This window comes from Myotis davidii, unplaced genomic scaffold (assembly GCF_000327345.1).
Source record: "Myotis davidii unplaced genomic scaffold, ASM32734v1 scaffold86, whole genome shotgun sequence".
Taxonomy (NCBI): domain Eukaryota; kingdom Metazoa; phylum Chordata; class Mammalia; order Chiroptera; family Vespertilionidae; genus Myotis; species Myotis davidii.
In genome coordinates, this window is record NW_006298058.1 from 1,405,501 (window position 1) to 1,431,646 (window position 26,146).

Genomic DNA, 26,146 nt, shown 5'->3' on the forward strand with positions numbered 1-26,146 from the left:
ACAGATTGTTTTCATTGTTTATATGAGGGAACCAATTCAGAGAAGTGAAATAACTTGTCTTAGTTTACATATCTAGAAAGTAGAGTTGGTTAGACTCCCAAATTCATGTTTTTTTCACTGTTATCTCCCTAACTCGAATCCCCCATTACCTGCAGGTTCAGTAGTTTGTAGTCAAATAACTAAGGCCTGAAAATATTAAATAGAAAAATCTGGAAATAAACAACTCATAGGTTTTAAATTGCTCAGCTTGAGTATTGTGATGAAATCCCTCACCGTTCCACTCCATCCCTCCCATTACCTGAACCATCCCTTGGCCCAGGGTCTCCACCCCGTAGATGCTCCCTGCCCCTTAGTCCCTTGGCAGCCATAGGTTCGATCATCCAACCACCTGTTACAGTATCAGTGTTTGTGCCCCCAAAGCGCTAGAGTAAAGATACTGGCAATTTGGATATGCCAAAGAGAAGTTGAAAGTATTTTCTTTAAGTGAACATTCTCAATGAGGAAAGAAAAAAGAAATGGTTTGCTGAGGTTGCTAAGATCTGTGGTTAAGAACAAATTTATTAAATTGTAAAGAAGGAAAAAGAAATTCATGCTTGTCTTGCTGTTACACCTCAAACTGCAAATGTTACTGCCACACTGTGGCTTGGTAAGTTAAAATGGAAAAGGCATTCTATTTGTGGGGGAAAGACGTGAATCAAAAATATGTTTGATTGATGGCAATGTGTTGGCCAGAAGGCTCTGAGCCTGTAGAAAGATTTCAGCCGGAATTCCCTGAAACAAATGACAGCAGGCCACTCACTGCAAGTCAGGACGGCTGCACAGGTTCCGGAGCAGCTCCGAACTGAGGGACATAACCATTACTGGGAGGCTGCCTGCTGCTGAGGAAGCTGCTGCCACATTTCCCGCGGAGTTGAAGAAGCTGATTGGGGTTTGGGACGATCTGCCGGGGGTCTTGGAACATCTCTGCCACAGACAACTGGAGACTACTGTATTACTTAGCTAGGAAAGCTACCTGTGTGCAAAAGCGGGGTTAGGCCAATGTAAACATTTATAAGAGATCTCTGCCAGCCACCAAGAAAAAAAAAGGGGAGAGAATATATAGATAGAGTAGGTAATTTTTTAAAGTCAGGACCAACTAAGATAGTTATAAATGGATCACATTTAAAATATATTAGAATGAGTTTCAAGCCATGCCAAGTTCACCAAAACAAGTTTATTTCCAGTGTTTAATTGGGTATGCACACAGGCATGACACAGTTGGGATCATTAAGTCCTCATGCAGAATTATATTCTTCTCAATAAAGAAGCCAGTTCCATCCAGGCCACTATCTACACACCTATGTTACAACATTTATATCAAATCTGGTATCTGAAGAAAAGATACACATATAATATGATCATTTAAGTTACGTATTTTACAGAAAGATTAAAAATTCAAGTCACACAAAACTCAAAAACTGTATTAAAAGTTTGAATATAAAACTGAGATCCACCTGGAATGACTAACGAATGGAAGTTCTGTATCCACCTGTGTTAAAACTGGTAAATGTAATGAAATTTGTTACCCTTTAAAATGCACTCATTAGTTGCATGTAAGTGATCTAATTTTAACAATATGGCACCCTAAAGACCAAATGGATTTTTATGATGAGGCACTTTCGTTAGTGATGAAACCAAAAGAACAAATCTGCTGCACACGGAAGCCAGCTATTTTCTCCAGTCACCTTGGGTATACACTATGTAGTAAGTTGCGACAAATACCTTACTCATTTGTATACAACTATCCAATATATCTTTAAATATATATATATATATATATATGTTCTTCTGGCTGTAGTGATGCACTGTAAAGCTATTTCACAGTGCAAAATGATAAAACCAGCCCAAATGAGGGCTGCATAATAACAATTCTGGTACAAGAAAATATTTACAAAGTTACTGGAACATGTAACAGTAGCTTTTTATTTGCTATAGCGAACATACCCCAGGTTAAAGACAGGGATGAAGCTGTGCTTTATTGCCTGGGGACTCAGAGAGTTTATGAGGTGGGGCATTTGCTGCAGAACTAGCACTCTGGCTCATGTTCTGGAAGCTTCCTCCATTTATTTGGTCAGGTGACTGGGGTGGTATGGAAAGGAGGGGCCTGGGAGTTGAAGCCAAGGTACTGGGAGAACCGCCGGCATCGGCCTGGAAAGACAGTGGCGTGTCCACCGTGGGAATTTCTAAGGCACCCGAGCGCTCCGGCTGGGGTTCCCCCGCTTCTCCCCGGCTGAGGTCGGAGGCACTGGTGCGCAGCCGCTCCCTCGCGAGCCAGTCTGAGATGGACAAGTCCAGGGCCGAGCACTTGGGCTTCAACCGCGTCACAGCCGAAAGTTCCGCCTCTCCTCCGCTCTGCTCCGGCACTTTCCAAAAATTCAAAATACTGATTTCGGAAACATCCCGGTGGCCTCCGAGCGTGTGTCGGCGTCGGATGTTCTTCCTCTTGGCGGTCTCGGCGCTCAGTTTCTGACTCCCTACTCCAAACATGTCATCGGCAGGGGCGCGGGGTCTCAGTTTTAACCGATCTGCTATTTTCGTCTTCCAGGTGGGCTCCTGCTTTTCTGATTCGCTCCTGGCTGGTGCGAGTAAACTCCCCGTTGATTTCCCTTTCTTCATCACATCGAATACCTTCGTTATGGAAGGCGTTTCTTTCTCATTCCTGGCGTCGCCCAGGCTCCCGCTGTCCGACTTGAACCTGGCGGACTTCTTCCTGGACAGCGTGTCGCACTCGATCAGCTTGTGGGAGCTGAAGAGCTGCCGGCGGCTGTCCAGGCTGGGGGTGAGGCTGCCCTCGGTGCAGCTCGCCTCGCTGCCCTCCGAATTCCGCCGGCTCGCCCTGGGGGCTTCCTGCAGTTTCCCTCGGAACAGCCGCTCGGAAGCCCACGCGGCCGGGAAGACGGGGAAATCGTTCTCGCTGTCGGTCTCCACGGGCCGCCCTTCGCTGATCAGCTCGCTCCTCTCGTCGTCGGCCTCGTCCCCCTTACTCTCTGCCACGGACTGCACCTCGGGGCTGAGCCGGCTGGAGTCCAGGCTGGTCAAGTACGTGGCAGATGATGTGGTCGAGTAATCGGAGGTGATGGTGCCGACATTGGCCAAAAACTCACCGTATTTGGCTTCTGGGCTGGTGGATTTCTTGGTGGAAAACCTCGCCAGAGACGCCTGGGAAGAAGTGCTCAGCAAAGTGCCGGAGTCCGACCCCGTCTCTTCACACTGGGAGGCCTTCTGCGCCCCCGGGGGCCGGGCGCCCTCCTTCAGGACGGCCAGGCGGCAGCTCAGGCTGGGTGACTTGCTGTGCTTGGACGTGTGTGGGGGCGAGGGCTCTTCGGATGGCACACTCTCTTTCTGCAGTGATGTCTTTTCATCTTTCGTGGCGCTGCTGTCTTTCTTAGCATTATTTTCTTTGGACATGGCGATCCTCTGTTTTCTGCCCGATGCCTCGTTCTCTTTTTTGGATTCTGCTTTACTATCGTTCTGACACTGCTCTGCATTTTCTTTCTTAAAAAACACGTTGTCCAATTCGTCTTCTGAGCTGCTAGGCTGTGCTTTTTCTTTTGTCTTCTTCCTCTTGCGACTAGCAGCGGCAAAGATGGAGGACACAAGCAGTTCCCTGCTATACTGATCTTTTCCGGATCCCCAAGAACCCTAGGGAGCGATCAGAAATGAGACTTTGAGCATGAGAACATGATCGAGTTCATTTTCTGAAAGGGCTTTCCCCCAAATATCTCTTACAGAATGACCCACCTAGAGCTCTGGAAGCACTAACAAAATGTAATTCATACCTCTATTTTTTTAATATAAATATTCAAAGGCTTAAAGACCCAGTTAAGAACTGTCAGCACTCTACTCCTCTTACTTAGTTTTAACAAAACATCATCTATCTTGAAACTTATCTGCACTGGCATCCAAATTCCTAAGTAACAGCAAAAAAGCCCCTGACTAAATACTGATACAATTAGAGCTTCCTGTTGTGAAATTATAATTTGTTGCACTCAGAGAACTGTCTTTAAAAACAAGACATGCTTTTCTGAAAATATGTTAAGGATCTCAAGTTGCTTCACTCGCTTGATTTCATATCACTTCCATTAAAAGGGATTTTGGTTGATGAAGTGGCAAAATGCAATAGCCCATACTTTGTTTAGAGGAGTCATTTTTTCAAATTTTTGGAGAATGTAGAATGGAAGTGATCATTGTCTGATATTCCATTTATTTGTCACATGCTTATGGAATGTACACGGTTACTAAACATTGTGTTTACTGCATACTAAGGGGAATAAAGTACTGCCCTCTTTTAAGAAAATATAATTCACTTTTTGTACTTCCTTTTAAGATAAATTTTTAACATACATTTTACTTTTTATTTACCTAGTCCCATTTCTTGCCTGGTGGTATTTATTGCCAAGTCATACAGGTGTTATTTAACTGCCAAGTCACAGCTCAGAGACACCTATCTCTGAAAGGAGTACTTTGTCCTCAGTACCATCCAGCTCTCCTGTTCCTGTTAATTTCCCTGTGCTTATGGACTGCCCCTGCTTCTGCGGTGCTCACACATTCTCCAGGTTCTTTCAGGTGTAAGAGTTAAAGCTGCGACATAGTTGAATACAGTATTCTGAAGCAGGTTACTAAAACCTTATGACTGACTTCAATTTTCTAATGATAGACAGCATAGTATACAGATACTGTATCCCATCAGCTCATTAAGATAAGGGAACTCTTTGGTCTTCCATCAGTTCAGCCAGGCTGGACTTCAGGAACTTGTCCTAGGTAAATCAGGTTGGTGATGTCTTCATTCATCTCAAGATAACAACAAAATCAGAAAATTCAAATAACATATGGTCAATGAAACCTTACCAGAGAAACACTCCAGTGCACTATTACTGGTAAAGCTATGGTGCCAACTACTGCTTTGTTAGCTGTGCATAACTGGTTCCTGAGAACAATTAATTAATTTGCTCATAATGCCTATAGGCTAAATCAACAGTGGTGGGTCAATAAACATTATGGGTTTACCACACATCATTATTTGTCCTTTTCTGAAACTTTATTTTTTTAAATCTTTATTGTTGAAAGTAGTACATATGTCCCCTTTCTTCCTCCATTGACCCCTTGTAGCCCATCCCAACCCCCTGCCCCAGGCCTTCACCACCCTATGGGTTATGCACACAAGTTCTTTGGTGATCTCTTCCCACACACCATTTGACACAAGCAGGCAGGCAGGAAGCATGCTGACTAACAGAAAGTGTATTTCTCTACTGTCATAAAAATCTTAGACAAGCAAAAACTATTATACTGAAGTCTTTGAAAAATAAACACTGAGGCTGTCATATTAAAAAGAATTCACCAAAATAAAACCATAGATGGAGAGAACTTTGTTTTTGATAAGTTTTAAGAGTTTCATAATTATCCTCTACTTTTCTCATGGTCATTCACATGCTAACGTACTCTGCTAAAGATCACAGGGATCCACAGTGGTTGTGAAGAAGACCCGACTCTCCTTTCAGGAGCTTATCTGACACTGAGCAGGTGACTCACTGTTAAACATCGCAATTTCATTGAAATTAGGTATGTTTTCTTGAAGACTTACTAGGGTTCCCTCTTAAATTCTATGTTCTGTGATCACATATGTGTTGGAGGAAATGAATATTTTACAATTAAAAAACTGTTATAGCCCTAACCGGTTTGGCTCAGTGGATAGAGCGTCGGCCTGCGGACTGAAAGGTCCCAGGTTCGATTCCGGTCAAGGGCATATACCTTGGTTGTGGGCACATCCCCAGTGGCGGGTGTGCAGGAGGCAAGCTGATCGATGTTTCTCTGTCATCGATGTTTCTAACTCTCTATCCCTCTCCCTTCCTCTCTGTAAAAAAAATCAATAAAATATATTTAAAAAAAACTGTTACAAAGAGTTACACCATTTGGATTATCCATTATTTTGCAGGCATGGTATAAACAGCACCATGATTAGGATACAGAGATGGTTATCACAACAGGTTAAGCAATATGCATTTAATAAGAGGGAAAGTGGGAATTTCAAAGAGGTTTGAAATCTATTATCTTATATTCCAGAAAAAAAGATGGGAAACTGTTCTAAAGAAGTCTAAAGAGACATGACAACTAAATGCAAGGAGTTATCCTTGACTGCATTCTGTATAAAGAAATAAAAAAATAAACAAAGAACATTATTTGGACAACTGGGAAATATTTAGGGGTATGGTGTTAGCTAGTCTATTAAGTAACTCTCAAATAATTCAGGCGAAAAAATAGATATCAAGTATTTACCAACCAATGAGAAAAATGGTGAAAATAACAATATAAGTGACAGTGAATAATAATCTGATATGGTTAAAATATTTTTGTAACATTTTCTGCAAAAATTATAACGGTATACAGTCCCATTATGATATTTAAACATAAGTAAAATTCATATTTCATGTCCAAGTAGAAAAATGTTTTTAAAAATTTATTGATAATTCTGGTTGCTACTGTCTCAACAAAACAAGCTTTGGAGAAGTTAAATTAACAAAATACTTTCTAAAAACTATAAACACTTCCTAAAAACTACTAAAAAATTGTGTAATTTAGTGGTGTCAATAGAACACAAATTATGTTAAAAATATTGGTCATAAAAAAATTAGTGATTTTGCTGAAATAAAAAATATAATAATAAAAAAGTCTATACTACTACTGAAATATTTACACATATAGGGATATGATGTTCAAGATTTGCCTTAAAATAGTCCCAGGAGGAGGCAAGTGCATAATGTGCAAAAGAAATAAAGTTGGTCATGAGTCAATTGTCGAGTCTGGATAATGGGGGGTTGGGGACTCATTGTGCTATTCTCTCTACTTTTGTATGTCAGAAACTTTTCACATTAAAGAGTAAGAAAATAGCCCTGGTCGGTTTGGCTCAGTGAGGAGAGTGTCGGCCTGCAGGCCAAAGGGTCCTGGGTTCGATTCCAGTCAAAGGCGTGTACCTTGGTTGCAGGCTCCTCTCTGGCCCTAGTCAGGGCATGTGCAGGAAGCAACCAATTGATGTGTTTCTCTCACATTGATATTTCTCTCTGTCTTTCCCTCTCTTCCACTCTCTCTAAGAATCAATGCAAAAATACCTTCCGGTGATAAGGATTAAAAAACAAAACAAAAAAGAGTAAGGAAATAAAGCCTACTTCTTTGTATTATGCTAAAATATGCTGAGAGAAACCCGATATTCCACGTCATAATCCAGTATTCTTCTATCATATTCTATTCCAAGAAATTTTTTCCCTTTATGAGACCTTATTGGTCTGTGTCACCTGATACAGACAGGCATGCATCTGTATACTAATCATAACAATCAGCCAAAAAACAATCCCCCCCTAAAATATTTCACAATTGTACGAAACAATTTACCTTAGATTTTGTTGAGTCACTAGTAGCTGAATCTGTCGGAAGTTAAATGAAACATGGTCAGTATTAGCCCATCTTCACCCTTTCAACAAACAGTGCAAACTATGGAGAAGACAGGCACAGAGCAAAATGGGAAAGCAAAACTCAAACAGAACCATTGAACACAGTGGATAGTCAGAGCTCACAAAGATGCAAGCTGCACCACAGAAAGCCACCGCCATGAAAGGATGCTGTGAATTGTAGGCAGAATCAGCTCAATGATAGGAATGGCAAAGGAGCCCTGTGCTAAACGAGAACAGAAGTACTAGTGTTTATTCAATCTTCTAAATAGTAAATCTAGCAATAAAGAAGCTTGAAGACCTTTTAAGAATTGCTATGTACCACATCCTGTATCTGAAACTGATACACAATGTAGAACGTTTAAGATTCTTAGCTGCCCTAGCTACAAATTGAGACAATCATACTCGGTGTATTTGTGTTGATTTTTGTCAGACTTAAATTGTATAAGTGATCCTTTATGCATATGGATGCAAAAGAGGCATCAGCATAACCCTGCTTCCAGGTTACTTTGGTTTTATATTAAATCATGCTGATCTTTGTGCTTTAGACCCCAGTTTCAATATCTGTGCAGTCAGGGATCCTTTTGACTAGTTTGTTTAAATTGCTACCAGTTTTGCAATTATCTATTAACAAATGCTAATATGGAAATGGAAGAATGAAGACCATAATTTTACTGTCTGGCAAAAACTCAGATTATACAATTACAAAGAGGGTAGGAAGGGGCTAGCACTATTCTGGATCACACCAATTTTGAAATTTCATGTTTTGACTTTAGGGAAACTGATTTCCAAAATTAATGAGCTGAGCCCCGTGCCACGCCCCTTTTAACACATGGCTAAATGCTTTATGACTTTAAGAACTGGTAGACCATACCATGCTATTTCTCCTCACGGTCTGCTTCAGAAATAACAAGAAACAGCAGAAAAACTTTTAAGAAAGTAGTATTGATCTGTTTACAAGAATCTTAAGAGAAAATTTACACCACAGATCAACGATGTTTGCATTTACAAGAATCGGGGGTTTCTGCAGACAAGGCAGCTACAGTGTGGACAGCAATCCTCCTTCTTCCTACAGTTCCAGCTGTCCATCAGGGACACCACAGAATCCACTAGCGACATTACCGTGTGATAGACTCCTCCCACTTCGCCTGTTCAACATCAGTATAGATTTGCCTGTGTCAGTAAGTGCTGAAAAAACCCTTTAGGACTAGAACAAGAACTAGAGACAAAGGGAGAACATTGTGTAAAATAACATGCTCGGTTAGTGCAACAGTTTGGCAGGAGAAAATATTCATCAAAAGAGCCTACAAGAACTAATACTTAACCAAACATTCGAGTGGCAAGAGAAAACAGAAAATGTCATAGATTGACTTTTACTGTGACATCTACAGTGACAAATACTATGCTGTACTTCTGAAAATGGTGCCTATTAGCAGTTCAACATATTTTACTTGCTGCTTTTAAACAGAACATCTGGCTCAAGAAAAGAGCTACTTATGCAGTCTAGATCATACTTTCTGCCGTCACAGCAACCACATACTCAGTAGCATATATCTGTTTTACCTTGTGATGACTATTACATGGAAACTGTGAATTAAAAAAAAAAAAGAACAAAACAGTGGTTCGCATGCTCATTTCCCTCATATTTCCATTCTGACAAGCATTACAACTCCATGCACTGCCAATTAGAGTCACTGGAAGATAATTAAGATCAATCAGAAAAAGGGAGATTAAGTTTTTTATTAGAAAGGAAAAAGGAGAAAAGGGGAAAAAAATCATAGTGAATTGTTACTTCTGATTGATTGGCGCTTTCATGTTATAAGAATGTTAACCTAGAGATCGATACTGCCCAGGCAAGAGTTACCTGATACATCTCCAGGGGCCACGCCTGTCCTTCCAATGTTGGTGAGTAAGTGATCTATGTTTGGCACTGGCTGGGAGTCCACTGTGTTTTCCTCCTGCACTGTTGTCTATGGTTAATAAACAAAGATCACTTCATCATCTCTTCAGAGATACTTCCTTAGTAAAAGCAACATTTACTAAAAGACACATTGAGGGAGCACATGAGCTTCATTTTTTACCTTCTTTAGGTATAATTAACTATAAAATGACCATCATACTTGTATTTTCTTTAGCTTAGAAACTGAGGAGCTAGAGACCTGCTTCCGGGGAGCAAAGCAGGCAAGAGCACACGGGCAGGAGGTTGACATTGCTGTAGCGCCAGGATCTCGCGTCCCAAATGAAAACAACAGGGGACAAACGCTGAGGGACATACTTACAAGAGGTTCTTCAGCACCTTCTTCTGTGAAAAACCAGTCATGCTAAAATTTAAAATAAAAAAGGTGAAAAGAGAAATTAAATAACCCCCTAAATGTATCTATAGTTTGGAGGATGGTATACAGAAAAAAGTAATTTTCTTAAAAAATATATTTAACCAAATTCCGTTCCACCAGCAGCTCGAAGAAAAAGAATGCTCTTGATGAGGCAAAGCCCGACTTACGTGCTGGATAAGCGTCTCGACGATCTTGTACTGGTCGGGCATGTGGGTGACCATGTGCGTCATGTTATCTTCAGATGTTCTCACCAGAGTTGGGCCAAAAACTATTGCTAGGTTTCTTGGTTCCATCTGAAATAAAGGACAATATTGGAAAATAGCACACTTTTTCTTAAGAAAATAGGTTTAAAGTCCCATTGCATGTTTGGCGTTTTATTTCTGACAGGTTCTTTTGGTGAAAAAGAATTCAAAGAAGAATGAATGGTTGATTGATGTGTACAAAAAAATACAGGGGGCAGGGACTGGGTGGAGATGGGAAAAGGGGCAGGAATGAGGGACATCTGCAATAGTGTCAACAATAAAAAAATTTAAATTAAAAAAAATGCTTCCTAGACAGGATTTCCATAAGCTAATGTCTACATAACTTCTTTTTCCCGCTTTCATGATAATTTAAAACCTTGAACTGGCATTCCTTTCTTCCAAGATGTCTTTAATAGAAAGCAACTGATTTGGTTCTAAACTAATATTTCTGGAGCTAGACTAACTGACAAAAATATTAATATCAAAGGGAAAAAACTCAGAAAAGAACATGGAAACACCCTTTCCACAAAGGCTAAAAAGTAGAAAAGTAAGCTTAAAGATACATAAAATTTTCTAAATTGCCCACTAGTATAGCAAAATCCCTAATATATAAAATTCAACTGTCTGGAATACTCCTTCTGAATTTTTACTTCAACCACATGTTCTGATGTGCTTTGCCTATTGTTGAGCCAATCTGAATGCCTCAATATTACATGCTTATGTTTGTACTAGAGGCCCAGTGCATGAAAATTAAGCACTGGAAGGTGGGGGGAGAGGGAGATCCCTCAACCCAGCCTGCCCCCTCTCACAGTCCGGGAGTCCTCAGGGGCGGGAGGCAACCTGGCAATCAGGGGAAGGCATGCCCCCATCACCCCTCTGCTGGTGCCACTGTCAGCAGCACAAGCCTCGGCTGGCCCTGGTTACCTGAGCCTCAGGCGGCCCTGGGCCGCTGGGCAGCCATGATCCGAGGCTTGCCTGTGCCTCGGGCTGGCCCTGGGTGGCTGGGGGGCCGAGGGGACTGGGGGACTCCAGAGGCAGGCACAAGGAGCGGCGAGACCTGCCTGCTGCCCCAGTGGAGCTGAGGGACCTGGGCGCCACCATCTTTGAGGGTGTGGCAGTCAATTAGCATATTCCCTCCTTATTGGCTGTGGGCACCGCCAGCTTTGTTAGGGCATGGTAGTCAATTAATATATTCCCTCTTTATTAGATAGGATATTCATTACCATGATATTTCTATTCCTTGTTAAATCATACAATTATCAAAAGTGGGGATCTTTTGTTTTTCTTTGTTATATCTTATAGTGTCTGCTGTAATATTTTGAACTTACGATTTAATTAAAATCTTAAATAACTTTAGCCAGCCCTGAAAACATACTAAGGGGGTTAAAAATGACCACAGAAGTCAAAAGCCATACTGAAAAAAAATATTATTTAAGGAGCCATACTACCATATTATCTTGTGAAAGGCATGCACATGCACACACACGTGCACACACACCTTTAAATTATGGTACAAAGTGGAAAACCCACAGATCTTTTCTGATTCTGAAGCAACTATTATGCATCTTATATGTTAACTACCACAATACATGTATCACACAATGCTTATTGCAGAGAAATAAGGAGAAATGGTGCTTGAAGTCAGCATTTCCATAGAAAGCTAACTTAGTGGGGAAAAAATATGACTGCAGGAAGAGTATACTTCAACTGGGCACAAAATACATGGTTCTCATTTCCCCAGAAGGTGTAGTCATCTCATCCTTCGATCAAAGAACATAAGTCCAACATCTCGAAGGTCTATGTAAAATTTTACTAGATTCTTGTCCATGATTTCATTAAGTTTTTAGGCTAGTGATAATGTGCATTATTATTTATATATACAGTAATATTTAGTATATACAGTTTTAGCTGATTTCCATATAAAACTAGTAACATAAGTAATTCACAGATTATTTACTCATTAATTAAATTATGTATTTTTTTGAAAGATGATTCACAATGTGTAGTCAAATAAGTCTAGGGAATGAAGTGCCTTATATCCTTATTCAAGACTCACAGTGTTAATATGTTAAAGATTCTTAAAGAATCTGCAGTAAAGAAATCAGTTAAATTTCATTTAATTCAATACTTTATAAACTAGTTAGACCAATAACTCCTACTATTTTCCTAGTAACTCCTACTAGCATCCAGCAAAACTGACAAATGACATAGTATACTTTGGCAAATGCTGAAAGAATTAGAAAATATTTTAACTTTAGTTATATTGAGAACTTTTTGGCTCCTATTGAATGCACTTCTGGAAGTAGTACAATCAATTAATATAAGTGCTCTCTCTCTTCTTCCCTCCCTCCCTCCTCCATAGCCCTATCACTTGAGGAAACTGAGTGTCTAAAGGAAATTATCACACTGTAATCTTCTCAATTTATAAGTGATAGGGTTGACACTGTTCTCATAATCCGGCCTTATTACAGCGTATCAGAGAATTGTTCTTTACGTTAGCAGGTATTGCCCTTAGAAAGAGGAGTGACAGCAGTATCCCTCAACTTGCGGTATACTAGCGATTTTTCTTCTCCAGAAACCAAAATGGCTGTTTTAGTATTTTAAGCAGTAATGCCTGAGAATCATCATTTGCCATCTCTGATGATATAATGGATTGAGACAACAATCACCAATGAGTGATGAGAATGATGAAAAGTTAAGACAATAATGTGTCAAACACAATGCATGAACCTTGCCTGGATGATGATTTAAAGAAATGTCTTTACAGCTGTTTGTTTAAATCAATATTCAAACAAGGTCCACATATCAATCAGGAAAAACTAAACGTGGATTGAGGATTAGATAAAAGTAAGGAATCACAAATATAGATGTGTTTAATAAAGGTAATGGGATAGTGTTAAAAACAACCAAAAAAGGTCTTACCTGCTTAAAACAAAAATGTCTGTTATTTTTCACTGTACACGATTTGAAACATTGACTGTTATATCATGCAAATGTTGCCTATTCAAAATATTGATATACAGTTAGAAAATAAAAGAGGTCAAATTTCTGGCTTTTTCATTTTTCTTGCTGGATAAATGAAACAGAAATGTCTTAAAAAATGGTGACAACTGATATTTTTGGGTCTTTTGCTTTTCAGAGTGATTTTTAGAGGGGCTGATCAGCCAATATGATGCATTTTAGAGCTTTTGTTGAATTATGACCCTATTTTTTATTACTTGGCACAAAGCAATGAAAACTATCTTTTCACCTAAAGTCACCGGTGTTACGTACCTTATTTTTTTCTGAATTTTCTGCCACTGTCTTCAGATGAGCCGAAAGAAACTTAAGTGTTTCATAATGATGTTCTGGCAAATCGTGAATCTGAAACATATTGTTTTTAGGATGGATTTAGATGCTGAATTTTAGGTTTACCCCCAGAAATAGAAAAATGATACTTACTAGTCTTTTCAACGTTTTCAGACGATCTAGAGGATCTTCTTTCCGATTAGCTTCAATAAAGTCGGCATATTTATCTGACAACAATAAGAACAATAAGGCAAGTTTATCTTAAATTGCTTAGGTGAGTTGTATAAAAGCTAAATAGCCTTTGAGATGTAGTCACTAAGACTGCCATAGTTTTTAATGATCCTCTAAACCTTATCATCAAATCAAAGGAAATTCTCTAAGATGTGAATTCGCTGAGGTACTCCTGCATTTATACACTGTATATTCTTCTCTCTCCCTGACCACAAACATCTAGTACAGTGTCTTATGTAAGTCAAATATTTGGCTTGACTGAAAACATATTTTTCTACTTATTGTATCTTATTAAGTCTGAAGACCTTTGACTGAAAACAATAATTCTATCTTTTTAACTTGACTACAAATGTGAATGAACAAGATAATATATATTTTACTGAGTGTAAACAATTTTTTTGAAACTCTGCTTTTCATTAATATTTATCAGGAGAAAAAAATCCATATGACAAAAAATAGTACAAAATTATGCCTTCTATATAAATAAAAACTAAACAAAATCTTGTTTCCTTTGACAAATGTATTTTCTCCTGCTTCAATCTCATATGCTATGGTTTTCCAATAATGTAATATTTGACTGTTTCATCTGGTTTCTTTTGTGGGTGTTCACTCACCATTTGTGAAGAGAGGTTCAGGGAGTTTTCTGAAGAAGGATTTTAGTAAACTGCTTATCACATTCAAATCTCGCCATTTCTAGGTAGGAAGAAATAGAAATACAGTAGTTTTGTAGTCAATACCACCAAAGGAAGAACCACGTATCAGTTATCCACAAAGAAATAGACAACTTACATCATCTTGTATATCAATATCAGCCATTCCCTTGTTGAGTTCTTCTTGCATGCTTGAGATGGCTGCATTATTTCCAGGAACTCTATAAATACCTGTATATTCAAGACCTCTTTCTTCAACTAATTTGCAACATATGTCAACTATTAATGGAATATACTGCAAAACAAGAAATAATATTTTATTTAATACAGTACCAAAGTTTATATTTGGTTAGTAGATGTATACCGTAGCTAAAAGGCCCTTGTATATCATCCAAAAGGAAATATATATATTTCTGCTTTTTGATAGAGAAAATAAAGAATATAGACACTGCAGAATTGGGAAATGACAAAACAAGCAAGAGACATTTGAAGCAGTGGGAAGAGAAACTAGGTCAAGACAGAAAGGGAAGGGTCCACAAGGAGATAATAATCTAAACAGAAAACCAGAAGACCTAAGGACAATGTGGGAACAGCTCAGTTGAATAAATAGGAATAAAGTAAAAAAAAAAAAGAAGGGGTGGAGGGAATAACACCAATCAACTCATGATATGAATCCTAACACACACACACACACACACACACACACACACACACACACACACAATTACATTTATTATACTTTCTTAATCAGGTCCTCGTTCTCACCCTTCTTTTATGATGCTAAAAGCAGAAACATAGGATTTAAAAGTTAATTCTTACTGACCATTTCAGGTATATTCCTAATGGCTGAATAACTATTCTATTTCAGAGTCGGTAATGAGAAAAAAGCATTACTGATAAAATTACTCAACACATCCTTATAGATCAGAAATGCTCGGGGAAACTAAGGTCAACTATGAAGAGGAAAACACTCAATAAATCAACAGGTTCTCTGTCATCAGAATGGCTGTGTAACAGGTCCCACAACAGAATTACAGCGTTAGATAGCCCAGCTGGCTGGTGTCTCCTACCCGATTGGTATGAGCTGGCGGGCAATCGTCCAATCTGACCCCGAACGTTCCGGTAGCAGTAGGCTTTTTTTCAAAAGTCTTTCTCATAATACTCGGGATGCCTTTTCTCCATGTGCCTTTGTCTTTTGGGGGGCTGGTTTCATCTTTTGATTGTTATTCAAAATAAAACAATATAAAGAAAAAAAATGAAAATATAAGTGTCTAAATCATGACCTAAAAAATCCTTTATTGATATTTACATAAATCAGAGTCCTGTACTATAAGTAATAACCTTCCATATAATTTAGTGGCTATCAAATACATTTCTTTACCTTTTTGCAATCTGTATCACGATTATCTTAAAAGAGTCAAGAAAAGAGAATCAATGTGACAACTTCATAGTGAGAGTTTTGCAAAAAGGACACATAATTTATCTCAAAATAACAGCGCCTGGTCCTCTGCATTAATCAAATTTTCTGTGTAGATGTATGTGCTATACTTTCCTTCAGTTTGTATTTGTTGTGAGAACTGGCACCTTAAAGGGAAAGCCCCACTGGCCTAGACCCAGCCCACAGTGGTCTTGAGCGAGCTCACACTGGGCTCTGAGGTCAACAAAGGTGGTACCGAGAAATATGAAAATACCGTGAAAATCCCAATTTTAAATCATTTCATGAAGTTCATCCGGGAATGCCACCATCAGTACCTTTACTGAGCAGTCTCCTCTCTGACTCCTCCTTGGGAGAATGTGGACTTTGCGTCTTTGGTTCGGCTTTAGCACCAAGCAAGGTCTGCCTGATGCTGAGGCTCTGGCGAGGCGTTTTTGGCAACTGTTCCGCTTTGCTGCTGAAAGAAGGAATGTTTCTTAATAATTACGTATTTTATATCCAAATTAACTTACGTGCATGGTGGAACGCTCACCTCATCAGACTGTTATATTCTTTTATTCTTCGACTAATTAGATCCCTGTTAGTAACACCAGTGTCCTGCAGAATAAAGGGAGGTAAAGTTAGAGTCAATTCTGAACAAAATTAGGAATCCCTACCTTTGCTGAGCCTTTCTATTGTCCTACTCTGCTGATTCAATAAAGACACTCTACTTTACTCAGTGGTGGTGCGGTAAAATCCCTGTTCCACATCACCTCCCACTGTCACGGTGTGACAGATGTTCCAAGTGCCTCCCTCACTGTGAGCCTTTTCTGTTTATTTTCTGTACCGCAGCAATACTTAGAATACTACCAGCCAGTAGCAAGTGTTCAAACTTATTGATCTGTCATTTTTAATTAATGACTGGGAAACAGAAAGCCAGTTTTTTCTCTTACTAATACCAGAAAGATCAGCATTTCCAAATAATATAGTTGGATAAAAGATGAAAAAATACTGCCAAAATTGCCCTGACTGGTTTGGCTCAGTGGATAGAGCGTCAGCCTGAGGACTCAAGGATCCCAGGTTCGATTCCGGTCAAGGGCATGTACCTGGGTTGCGGGCACATCCCCCCTGGGGGAGTGTGTGTGCAGGAGGCAGCTGACCGATGTTTCTCTCTCATCGATGTTTCTAGCTCTCTATCACTCTCTCTTCCTCTCTGTGAAAAATCAATAAAATATATATTTAAAAAAAGTTAAAAAAAATACTGCCAAAATTTAAAAATAATTAACTTGCAGGAGTAGCGAGATTGAGGGTCAATTAGTGTCAGAAGTGAAAGAAGAGGAAATCTCAAAACAGGTGTGTTTTTTTAACCTTAAAACAGGTGTTTTTTTTAAAACTTTATAATATGCTAATGGAAACTCAGAGCTGACCACAAAGTGATGATTCTTTTCTATCGATTCCAATTATACATTGGCATGTGTCCTCAAAAAAAATGTTTCAGTTGTCTCATTTTAACAATATAATTTATAAAAAACACAGGCTTTGGAGTCAAACAATCTCGAATTCAAAATGACTCTTCCCACTTACCAACAGAGATCATATGGTTAAGATCTAGGGCAGGGGTGGGCAAACTTTTTGACTCGAGGGCCACAATGGGTTCTTAAACTGGACCGGAGGGCCGGAACAAAAGCATGGATGGAGTGTTTGTGTGAACTAATATAAATTCAAAGTAAACATCATTACATAAAAGGGTACGGTCTTTTTTTTCAATAGTTTTATTCATTTGAAACGGGCCGGATAGTTTGCCCACGGCTGATCTAGGGTAAGAGGCCTGGTTTAAACTGGGCCCGGATGCTTATCAGCTATGGGACCTTGGGGAAATCACGTAACCTCTCTTTGCCACATGGCTTCCTTGTTTGTGAAATGGTGAAGATGATAATAAAGGGACAATTCATATGGTTGCTGAGGTTAATTCATGTAAAATGCTTAGAAAAGTGTCTGCCATATGCTGTGAATTATTACTGTCTTATCTATAAAACAGGAAAAATGCCTATGTGTTAACATTAGATGATAATGATGACGATAATGGCTGACATTAAGTAAATGCTTATTATCTATCAGGCAGCATGCGGTTTTCTTCACAAGCACTATCTCAGTAAATCCTTAGGACAGCCCTCCATGTTGCACAGATGAAGTCATCTGAAGGAACGTAACAAGGACCCTCTCCTGCCTTGTAGAATGCCCTGCACACAGCTGGTGCTTTTTCAACAGGAACTCCTTGGACTGTCACGTAAAGATGAAATCTACATCCAAGTTCTTATTCTCCCTGTTTCTGTGCAAAAATTCAGGCTGATGCTCTCTTTGTAGTGGTGGTTATGGAACAAAGGTTGTACTGCTACAATCTGGTGTTAGCTTTTTAACCACCAACAAGGGAGGGTGTAAATTAGCAGAAAAATAAAGCACAGCTATTTTTCCTATAGCATAAGTTTTCTAATTTGAATTGGAAATAATGGGAATGACTAAATTAAGGAAGATAAACTGCATAACCTTACAGTTAATGTCTATGCTCCTGGGTACTTCAAAAAAAGTAAGGAAAAAGAATGTTATGCTTTCTTTCTTTCTTTTTTTGGTCCTAACAATGGGCACAAAGTGAAAACAACATGTTAGAAAAACTGTGTGAATGCAATGAAAAAGACTCAGTGAAAAGCTAGACACAATCATTACTTTAAAATTTATAGTTATGAACCATTTTGGGAGAAACTAAGATGGCGGCAGAGATAAAATTCATGTTGTAAAAATATCTTGATTGTGAGCCAGAAACTCTTTTAAGTACTTAAACATTATTCCTTATTAAAAAGAAAAACTGACTTATAACATGATTTCTGATCATTTGAGTTTTTTCTTTTTCTTTAATATTTTTGTTATTATTTTACTTTAGAGAGAGAGAGAGAGAGAGGAGCAGGGAGAGGGACAGAGAAAGAAACATTGATAAGAGAGAACCTCTGATAAGTTGCCTCCTGCATGCCCCCTACTGGGGATTAAGGCTGTAATCTGGGTAAGTGCCCTGACAAGGAATTGAACCAGCGACCCTTTTGGTTCATGGAACGATGCTCAACCAACTAAGCCACACCAGCCAGGGCTCTAGTTTTCTTAAAAACCAATTAATGTATTATAATAGGTTATATTATATTGTTGACTATTTAATTCCACTAACAAAAATCACCATATCATTATCTCTTTGTATTTACAGAGTAATTTGTTTTGATAAGCATTGTCCCTATCTTTAACTTAAACCACTCAACAATTCTGTTTAGTGATAAGAAGACAGATCTGGAATTAGTCGTCATAAAGTTCATGACCAGGACTAGGAACCAAACATGGTTCATTGCTTCTGAGAATGTATGCAGAGTATACGAATCATCTATTTTTCTAGTTCAGTAATGATGATTTTCCAATAAGTAAAAATAATATAAAATAGGTACAGTTGAGTTTTCCTTTTGATCAACTATTTTCAAGCATATTATCATATTTGTTTAAAGTAACGTATCAGATTCTTTCAGTCTTCTGGAAGAAAAGAAATAAGAAAGACGTGAACAAATGTGTCCTATTTTACCATCACTGGTTTGCACAGACCTCTTCATTTAGGTTGCTGCTCTCCTGGATGGTCTTGATCCAAGCTAACATATCGTCTCTGTCTTCCGCCTGAAAGAGGCACTCACAGTCTGACGTGGTAAGTCGGAACACATTCTTCCTCTTGGTCTCACTGTACGAGATGTCTATTAAGCAAGCATTCACACTGATGGGTTGTTCTTCTTCAGATGGAATCATCTGTTCTCTTTTATCTTTGTACAAGTAAAGTGAATGGCCCCGAAGTACAACATACATCTGCTTCCATGGACGAATACTCCCACCAACTCGCTAGAAACATGAAACAGTTCAGGCATACTTAATATTTGGTGAAATCTCACACATTAAACAACACTGCTAACAAGCACAAATGTATACCAAATGTAGCAGGTGCCTGATTTATATCAATGTATACTTGTTAGGAAAGGAAGGACAAAAATTATAGAGTGTAAACCAAGTGAGGCAATGTGTTCATATCAAAATCAAGGATAGTGAAATCTCAACTTTAACTTCGTTAGGAAAATAAATAAAGTAATTAAGATAAAAACGTGTAGCAAAATATGTTAAAAATGCTAAAGGAATAGAAAATAATAAATAAATCACCCAGAAAAATCTCTGGGTGAGAGTTAGGCTTAAGACAAATCACCAATCATGAAAATGACAAACATTGCATAAGGAGATCCCAAACAGTAAATATAACAAATGAATTAACAAAATTGATCAACTTTATATGGTTGAGCAATTTTGTTAATTCAAATAACAATAGCTACATTTTAAAGTCAGTTTTCTTAAATTTTTAAACTCTTATAACAATATTAAAATTTTTTATAAATAAGCTGCCCAAATATTATAGGAAAATTTATGGCAAAATTTTTATTATATTAAAATCTATTTAAATGAAGTATATGTTGATAGTGTGATAGCCATTTATATAACTCAATATTTATAAAATAAAGTGAAAGAAGATAATTACAAAGGCACTTAAAATAATAAACTGGGAGAAGTTAAATGAAAATTTAAAAATTAATATGAAGAAGTGCCACTCCCTAAATGACTACTCTGTGATAATAGCTAACAAATTTGAAGCAAAGTTTCTTAAATAACTTTGCTTTCTCTTTTACATTACCAAAATATGACAATATATTCCATACATAGTTGATACACAGAGTGAAAAGTAGAAAAATAGGTGATGAGAACTTTAAAAAAAATCTTTCCTTCATATAGAAAAAGATATTTATAAAATATGTTTTTCACTCTTTATTCTGGATATTTTATGTATACAGACTTTATACTTCATTTTTCAGGGCCTGCATTTAATGCGCTTACAGTAGCTCAAAAGATGCACTACCTTGCCCTTATCGGTGACAAGTGGCCGGAAATGGAGCCAGCCCTCCTTTGCAGCATCGCTGAACACCTCTGAGGAAGAGTCTTTTCTGGATCCAGAGTCTTCTGATGACTTCTGGCTGTCTGTCATCTACAGAAAAGGCCAAAAAAGAAACCACAGTAAAATGTCAGCTTTTTCTTTTATAAATATTTGTGTAATAAAATTGCTTTGGTGAGAATGTCTTTTATATAATGTTCCAAGTGAAGGGCTATTTTTGAAAAATCCTATCTTTATCAATTACATTAGAAAACGTTCTGGTCTTGTTAAAAAAAAATGTACACTACCACCATCTTTTTTTTAGACATCTGAAGAAATTTTTAATCATGAAAGAATAATAAAAATGATATAATTTTCCTGCTCTCAAGAGGTCACATGTTAGTACAAAAAGACAAAGAATAAAAAAATATATATATCACATTGTGGTAAGTGCCATCTGAAGAATGAAAACAGTGGGATGCAATTACGAATGACAGCAGCAGCTAAATATTGGTGGTGCTCAGGCAAGGCCTCTCTGAACAGAACATTCAAGTTTAAATCTGGGAGAAAAAATATTTAAAACAGACAACTAGGAAAGGTCAGGGAAAGAATAGCTCAGGGAGAATGTACAGCTAATGAATGTATGTATTTATCAATATCATTTAAAATGTTCACTATTCGTGTGAGGAAGACAAGTGGAAAATTATAGCTGGTTTAGGGTCTTTAGGCCTTGGTAGGAAGTGTGAAAGAAGCCATTAAAGACTGAATCAGAGGAGTGACATGATCTCATCAATGCAAGTCACCTGTGTGCTACATGGGGCATGGATTCTAAGACAACCATGACAAAAGGAGGAATCCAGGTGAGGGACAATGACATCCTCGACTAAAGCAGCAGAAGTGAAGACAGGGAAGAATATAAAGATTCAGGAGGTAGCGGTGACAGGTCTTGATCTGGGAGAGGGTGAGAACAAAGAAAAAAGGCCAGTAGATTTTTGGCTTAACAACTGGGTGAATGAAAGTAGACTCAGTGAGATGGGGAAAACTGGGGGATAAATATGTCTGGGGTGATCAAGGCCTTTTGGGCATGTAAACCTTGTACTGCTTATTAAACATCAAATGAAGAAGTCATGTAGGCAGTAGTCTATATGAGCTGCAGTTCAGGGAAGAGGTCAAGACTAGCAATGTAAACTTTTGGAGATTTCTGTCTAAGATCATCAGGGAGATCAGGCTACACAGAGAGGAAAGAGGGTCAGACCACCTCTAATATGCCAACAATTGAAATGTTAGGCATAGAAACCAGCAGAAGAAAGAGTCTCAGAAAGGGAGTGGAAAATTGTGTTGAATATTACTGAAAGGTCAATTAAGTTAAAAATCTTAATAACCATTAGTTGTTGTTTTTAATCCTCACCAGTGATGTTTTTATTGATTTTAGAGAGAGAGGAAGAGAGGGAGGGAGGGAGGGAGAAAGTGAGAGAAAGAGCGATGTTAGAAACATCAATCAGTTTATTCATAATCTATATGTATAAAAAGCCAGCAACTGGAACACCATAATGACCAGAATGACTGGTCGCTATGATGCCCACTGTGGCCAGCAAACCCGCCCGATCAGGGGGTGAGGCTAGCCAGCCAATCCCCGCAGCCCTTCCTCCCAGGCCTGCCCTGCCCCCAATGGGACCCCACCACCCCAATTGGCCCGCAGCCTCTCCGCCCTCCCTACGCAGCCCTTCTCCCAGGCCTGCCCTGCCCCCAATGGGCCCCCACCACCCCAATTGGCCCGCAGCCTCTCCTCCGGCCCAGCCCCTGATCAGGCCCCCTACTCCAATAGACCAACCTCCTAAAGGCCATACTCTAGCTGGTCAACCTCCTAAAGCCCCTCCCCACACCTGGCCCTACCCCAGATCAACCCCCCCCCATCAGAGGCAGGGCTGGCCGGCTCACCTTGATTGGCTCCCTACCCATTTGAGGGTGGGGCCAGCTGGCCCACTGCCCAGAGCCCCTACTCACCCCAATCAGCCCCCACAACCCCAATCAGCCCAGGGCCCCACCCCCCAGTCAGCTCTGCTTTTGATCCACCCACAGCCCCTCCCCACCGCCGGCCCTGCCCCCAATCAGGGCAGGCTGGCCGGCCAATTTCCCGCTGGTTCCTCCTCCCAACAGGCCTGGTCCTGATCTGCCCCAATTGGCGCCGGGCTGGCCAGACCCCACCCATGCATGAATTCGTGCACTGAGCCTCTAGTACAGTGGTTCTCAACCTTCTTAATGCCGCGACCCTTTAATACAGTTCCTCATGTTGTGGTGACCCCCAACCATAACATCATTTTCATTGCTACTTCATAACTGTAATTTTGCTGTTATGAATCGTAATGTAAATATCTGATATGCAGGATATATTTTCATTATTACAAATTGAACATAATTAAAGCATAGTGATTAATCACAAAAACAATAAATAATTATATGTGTGTTTTCCGATGGTCTTAGGCGACCCCTGTGAAAGGGTTGTTCAACCCCCAAAGGGGTCGTGACCCACAGGTTGAGAACCGCTGCTCTAGTATAAGAATAAACCGTTTCACATAATCACAACTGTAAATCTACTTTTGCTCCATTCTATATAATACGTTTAGAAATTAGAAAAGAATACTTTATATATAATATTTTCCAAATGCATGCAAAGCTTACAAAATAAAAGATTATGACATTTATGAAATGTATCTAATAGATAAAAGAAATCATTCTCTGTGAATAGCTAAAGTAAACTAAGGTAAATAAAAACTTATCATTTGCTGATATTTTTTAAATATTCAATACTAACCTTGTTTCCCTTCAGGGTGGATATGTGCTTAAAAGACCTGTTGGAAAAGAAGTATATAAATATTTTCAATGGTGCATAAAATACCTTAAAGAGGTTAAGAATAGTCTGAATATTGCAACTAATCTTTCTTTAGTGAGCTGACATTTTATAATTACTATATAAAATGTTCACTATTCAATCAAGTCAGAAAACAGCTAATTTCATAATTAATTTTTTAAACTATAACCAGACACCACTTACAAAATATATATGTTTTTTAACTGATTTCTAGAGAGAGAGGAAGGGAGAGGGATAGAGAAATAGAAACATCAATAAAAGAGAATATCATTGATCAGCTGCCTCCTGCAGACCCCTTACTGGGGACTGAGCCTGCAATTAGGCATGTGCCCTGACTGGGAATCAAACCAGCGACCTCTTGGTTCCTGGGTTGGACACTCAACTGCTGAGCCACATCAGCTGGGCTATAATTAAGTTTTGGATAGAAGCTTTCTTAGTTAATCTGGTATATGAAAGCTATTTTGGCATAAAGTGTGAGATTTTCTTTTTTTAGACCAAAGAAAGCTACTCAGGCTAAACACTGGGCTTTCTATTATTAGTAAACCAGAGTTGCAATGCTCTATTGAGGATTTCCACAGCGTTAATAATTGATCAGGTGTCGCCAACTGTCAGACACTGAGAGAGCAGCATGTCTATACTCATCCAGCTGTGACCACTCAGAACCACATGCAGCAGGAAAAGTGCTATCAGGCTGGCCCCGGCCAACCACTCTGCTCTGCCTTCCAAACACATTCTGGATGATTTCAATAAGAACAACTGGGGCCACTAAAAGGGCTTAGGGCTTCAGAAGACATATTCACATGAGTTAGTCAAAATTATGTAACTTCAGGGAACACAGTTGTTTTCTGTTATTTTTAAATTCCAAATTCATTTAAGGAACTTAGCATTTTAAGATGTGACTAAAGAGGACACTGTCCTCTCCTCTCATAAACCACTCAAACAACCAGAAACAAACATACAAACTCAATCTCCAACAATATCAGGAGACATCTATAACTCTGAACTACAATATATGAAGAAAGGTGGTTAAATGCAATGAAGTAAAAATTAATACAAGAAGAGAAGATGCCAGAGAAGATGCCACTAGTTGCATATCTCAAACAAAACTGCAGTGCACTGTTCTCTGAGAGATCAAATCAGCCTTCCCTTGTTTGAAACAATGGGCAGCAGGGTGCTTTTGCTGGTGACAGGAGCCTCATGAATATCAGAGGAGGTAAGAACTAAGGAAGAAACGCAGTCCTGCCATCTTGTAGAGTGAAGTAGACTCTGAAATGTGACAATTACTGGTATCTTCCAGTGAGGAAGCAGTAAATGTTAAAAGAGCTCACAAATCAAACACTACATCATTAAAGAAATTCCTGCTAGCCTGCACCTCTGCACTGGCTACACCTCATACAAACTTCCCTCAAATTGCTGGTGGGCACACAATGCAATATACAGATAATGTATCAGAGAAATCTACATTTGAAACCTACATAATCTTATTAACCAATGTCACTCCATAAATTCAATAAAAAAGAAAATATTTTTTAAAAAGAGAATTTAATAACTAGAAAATTAATTTTCAAGTTCAAATAGTCAAATAAAAATAGGAGAATTTGGAAATGACAAAGTAATGAGGGAGAATAGCCGCATGTAATAAAACATTATAAAACCACTATAATTAACAGAATCTGGTATATAAACAGCTGAATGAACTGAACAGAATCTAAAAATACTAAATACATATAAAAATTTAGCATATAATAAAAATGTCATATCAGTGGAAAAAGTACAATACTCAAGTATAACATTCAATACATGCTTTGCGGGCAGCTGAGAGACACTGAAAAATATAAAGCTGGCTCTTCATCTCCTTAATTAGAATTAAATAAATTCCAGATGAATCCAAGTTGTAAATATACAAAAAAGAAAAACAAATTTGAGAAGTAAACACTGAAGAATATTGTTACAATTCTAGAGGAGAGAAAGGCTTTTTCAGTATGGCACAAAATCCAAAAGTCATTTTAAAAATTCCTAAATTTGACTGCCAAAAAAAAAAAGTTTAACCTTTTTACACAGTTAAAATTAAGAAAATAAAATGAAAAATACTGAACTGAGTAAAGACTTGCAACATTTATCTCAGAAAAGAGCTAGTTTCTTTTATTTATTTACTAGAGGCCTGGTGCATGGATTCATGCACAAGTGGGGGCCCTTGGCCTGGCCTGCACCCTCTAGCAATCTGGGACCCCTCAGGGGATGTCGGACTGCCAGTTTCAGCCCGATCCCCGCAGGCCAGGCCAAGGGACCCCACCAGTGCAAGAATCTGTGCATGGGGCCAGTTTTGGCTTGATCCCCACAAGCCAGGCCAAGGGACTCCACCAGTGCATGAATCTGTGAACCAGGCCTCTAGTATGCATATAAGATCTTTGGTTAATCTCTTCCCGCCCTTCCCCTTCTCCCCTTCCCTCTGAGATTCATCAGTCTGTTCCATGCCTGTGTGGTGAGCATCTGCCCCCTGGTGGTCAGTGCGCTTCACTGCTACTGGTCGAATGGTCGAACAGTTGCTTAGGCTTTTATATATATAGATATTTTATTGATTTCAGAGAGGAAGGGAGAGGGAGGGAGAGATAGACATATCAATGATGAGAGAGAATCATGGATTGGCTGCCTCCTTC

General features: G+C 38.9%; 1 protein-coding gene across 7 annotated transcripts in view; it reads right to left on the minus strand.

Moving 5' to 3' along the window:
* Window positions 1–1,193: 1,193 nt before the first annotated feature.
* Window positions 1,194–26,146, minus strand: part of ARHGAP21 (Rho GTPase activating protein 21) — a 135,526-nt gene continuing 110,573 nt past the window's right edge. For 5 of the 7 annotated variants that reach the window (XM_006773817.2, XM_006773813.2, XM_006773815.2 and 2 more), the window contains 15 exons: window positions 23,433–23,469; window positions 20,609–20,734; window positions 19,267–19,551; window positions 16,190–16,254; window positions 15,975–16,114; window positions 15,293–15,435; window positions 14,362–14,517; window positions 14,187–14,265; window positions 13,495–13,568; window positions 13,327–13,416; window positions 9,979–10,104; window positions 9,758–9,799; window positions 9,343–9,448; window positions 7,423–7,454; window positions 1,194–3,681 (listed from right to left, as the gene is read on the minus strand). In XM_006773817.2, coding sequence (XP_006773880.1) covers window positions 1,990–3,681; window positions 7,423–7,454; window positions 9,343–9,448; window positions 9,758–9,799; window positions 9,979–10,104; window positions 13,327–13,416; window positions 13,495–13,568; window positions 14,187–14,265; window positions 14,362–14,517; window positions 15,293–15,435; window positions 15,975–16,114; window positions 16,190–16,254; window positions 19,267–19,551; window positions 20,609–20,734; window positions 23,433–23,469 — 3,193 coding nt within the window. In that variant the 3' untranslated portion in view covers window positions 1,194–1,989. The remainder of the gene's footprint in view (window positions 3,682–7,422; window positions 7,455–9,342; window positions 9,449–9,757; window positions 9,800–9,978; window positions 10,105–13,326; window positions 13,417–13,494; window positions 13,569–14,186; window positions 14,266–14,361; window positions 14,518–15,292; window positions 15,436–15,974; window positions 16,115–16,189; window positions 16,255–19,266; window positions 19,552–20,608; window positions 20,735–23,432; window positions 23,470–26,146) is intronic. The other 2 variants (XM_006773814.2, XM_006773816.2) reach the window with 1 other exon arrangement.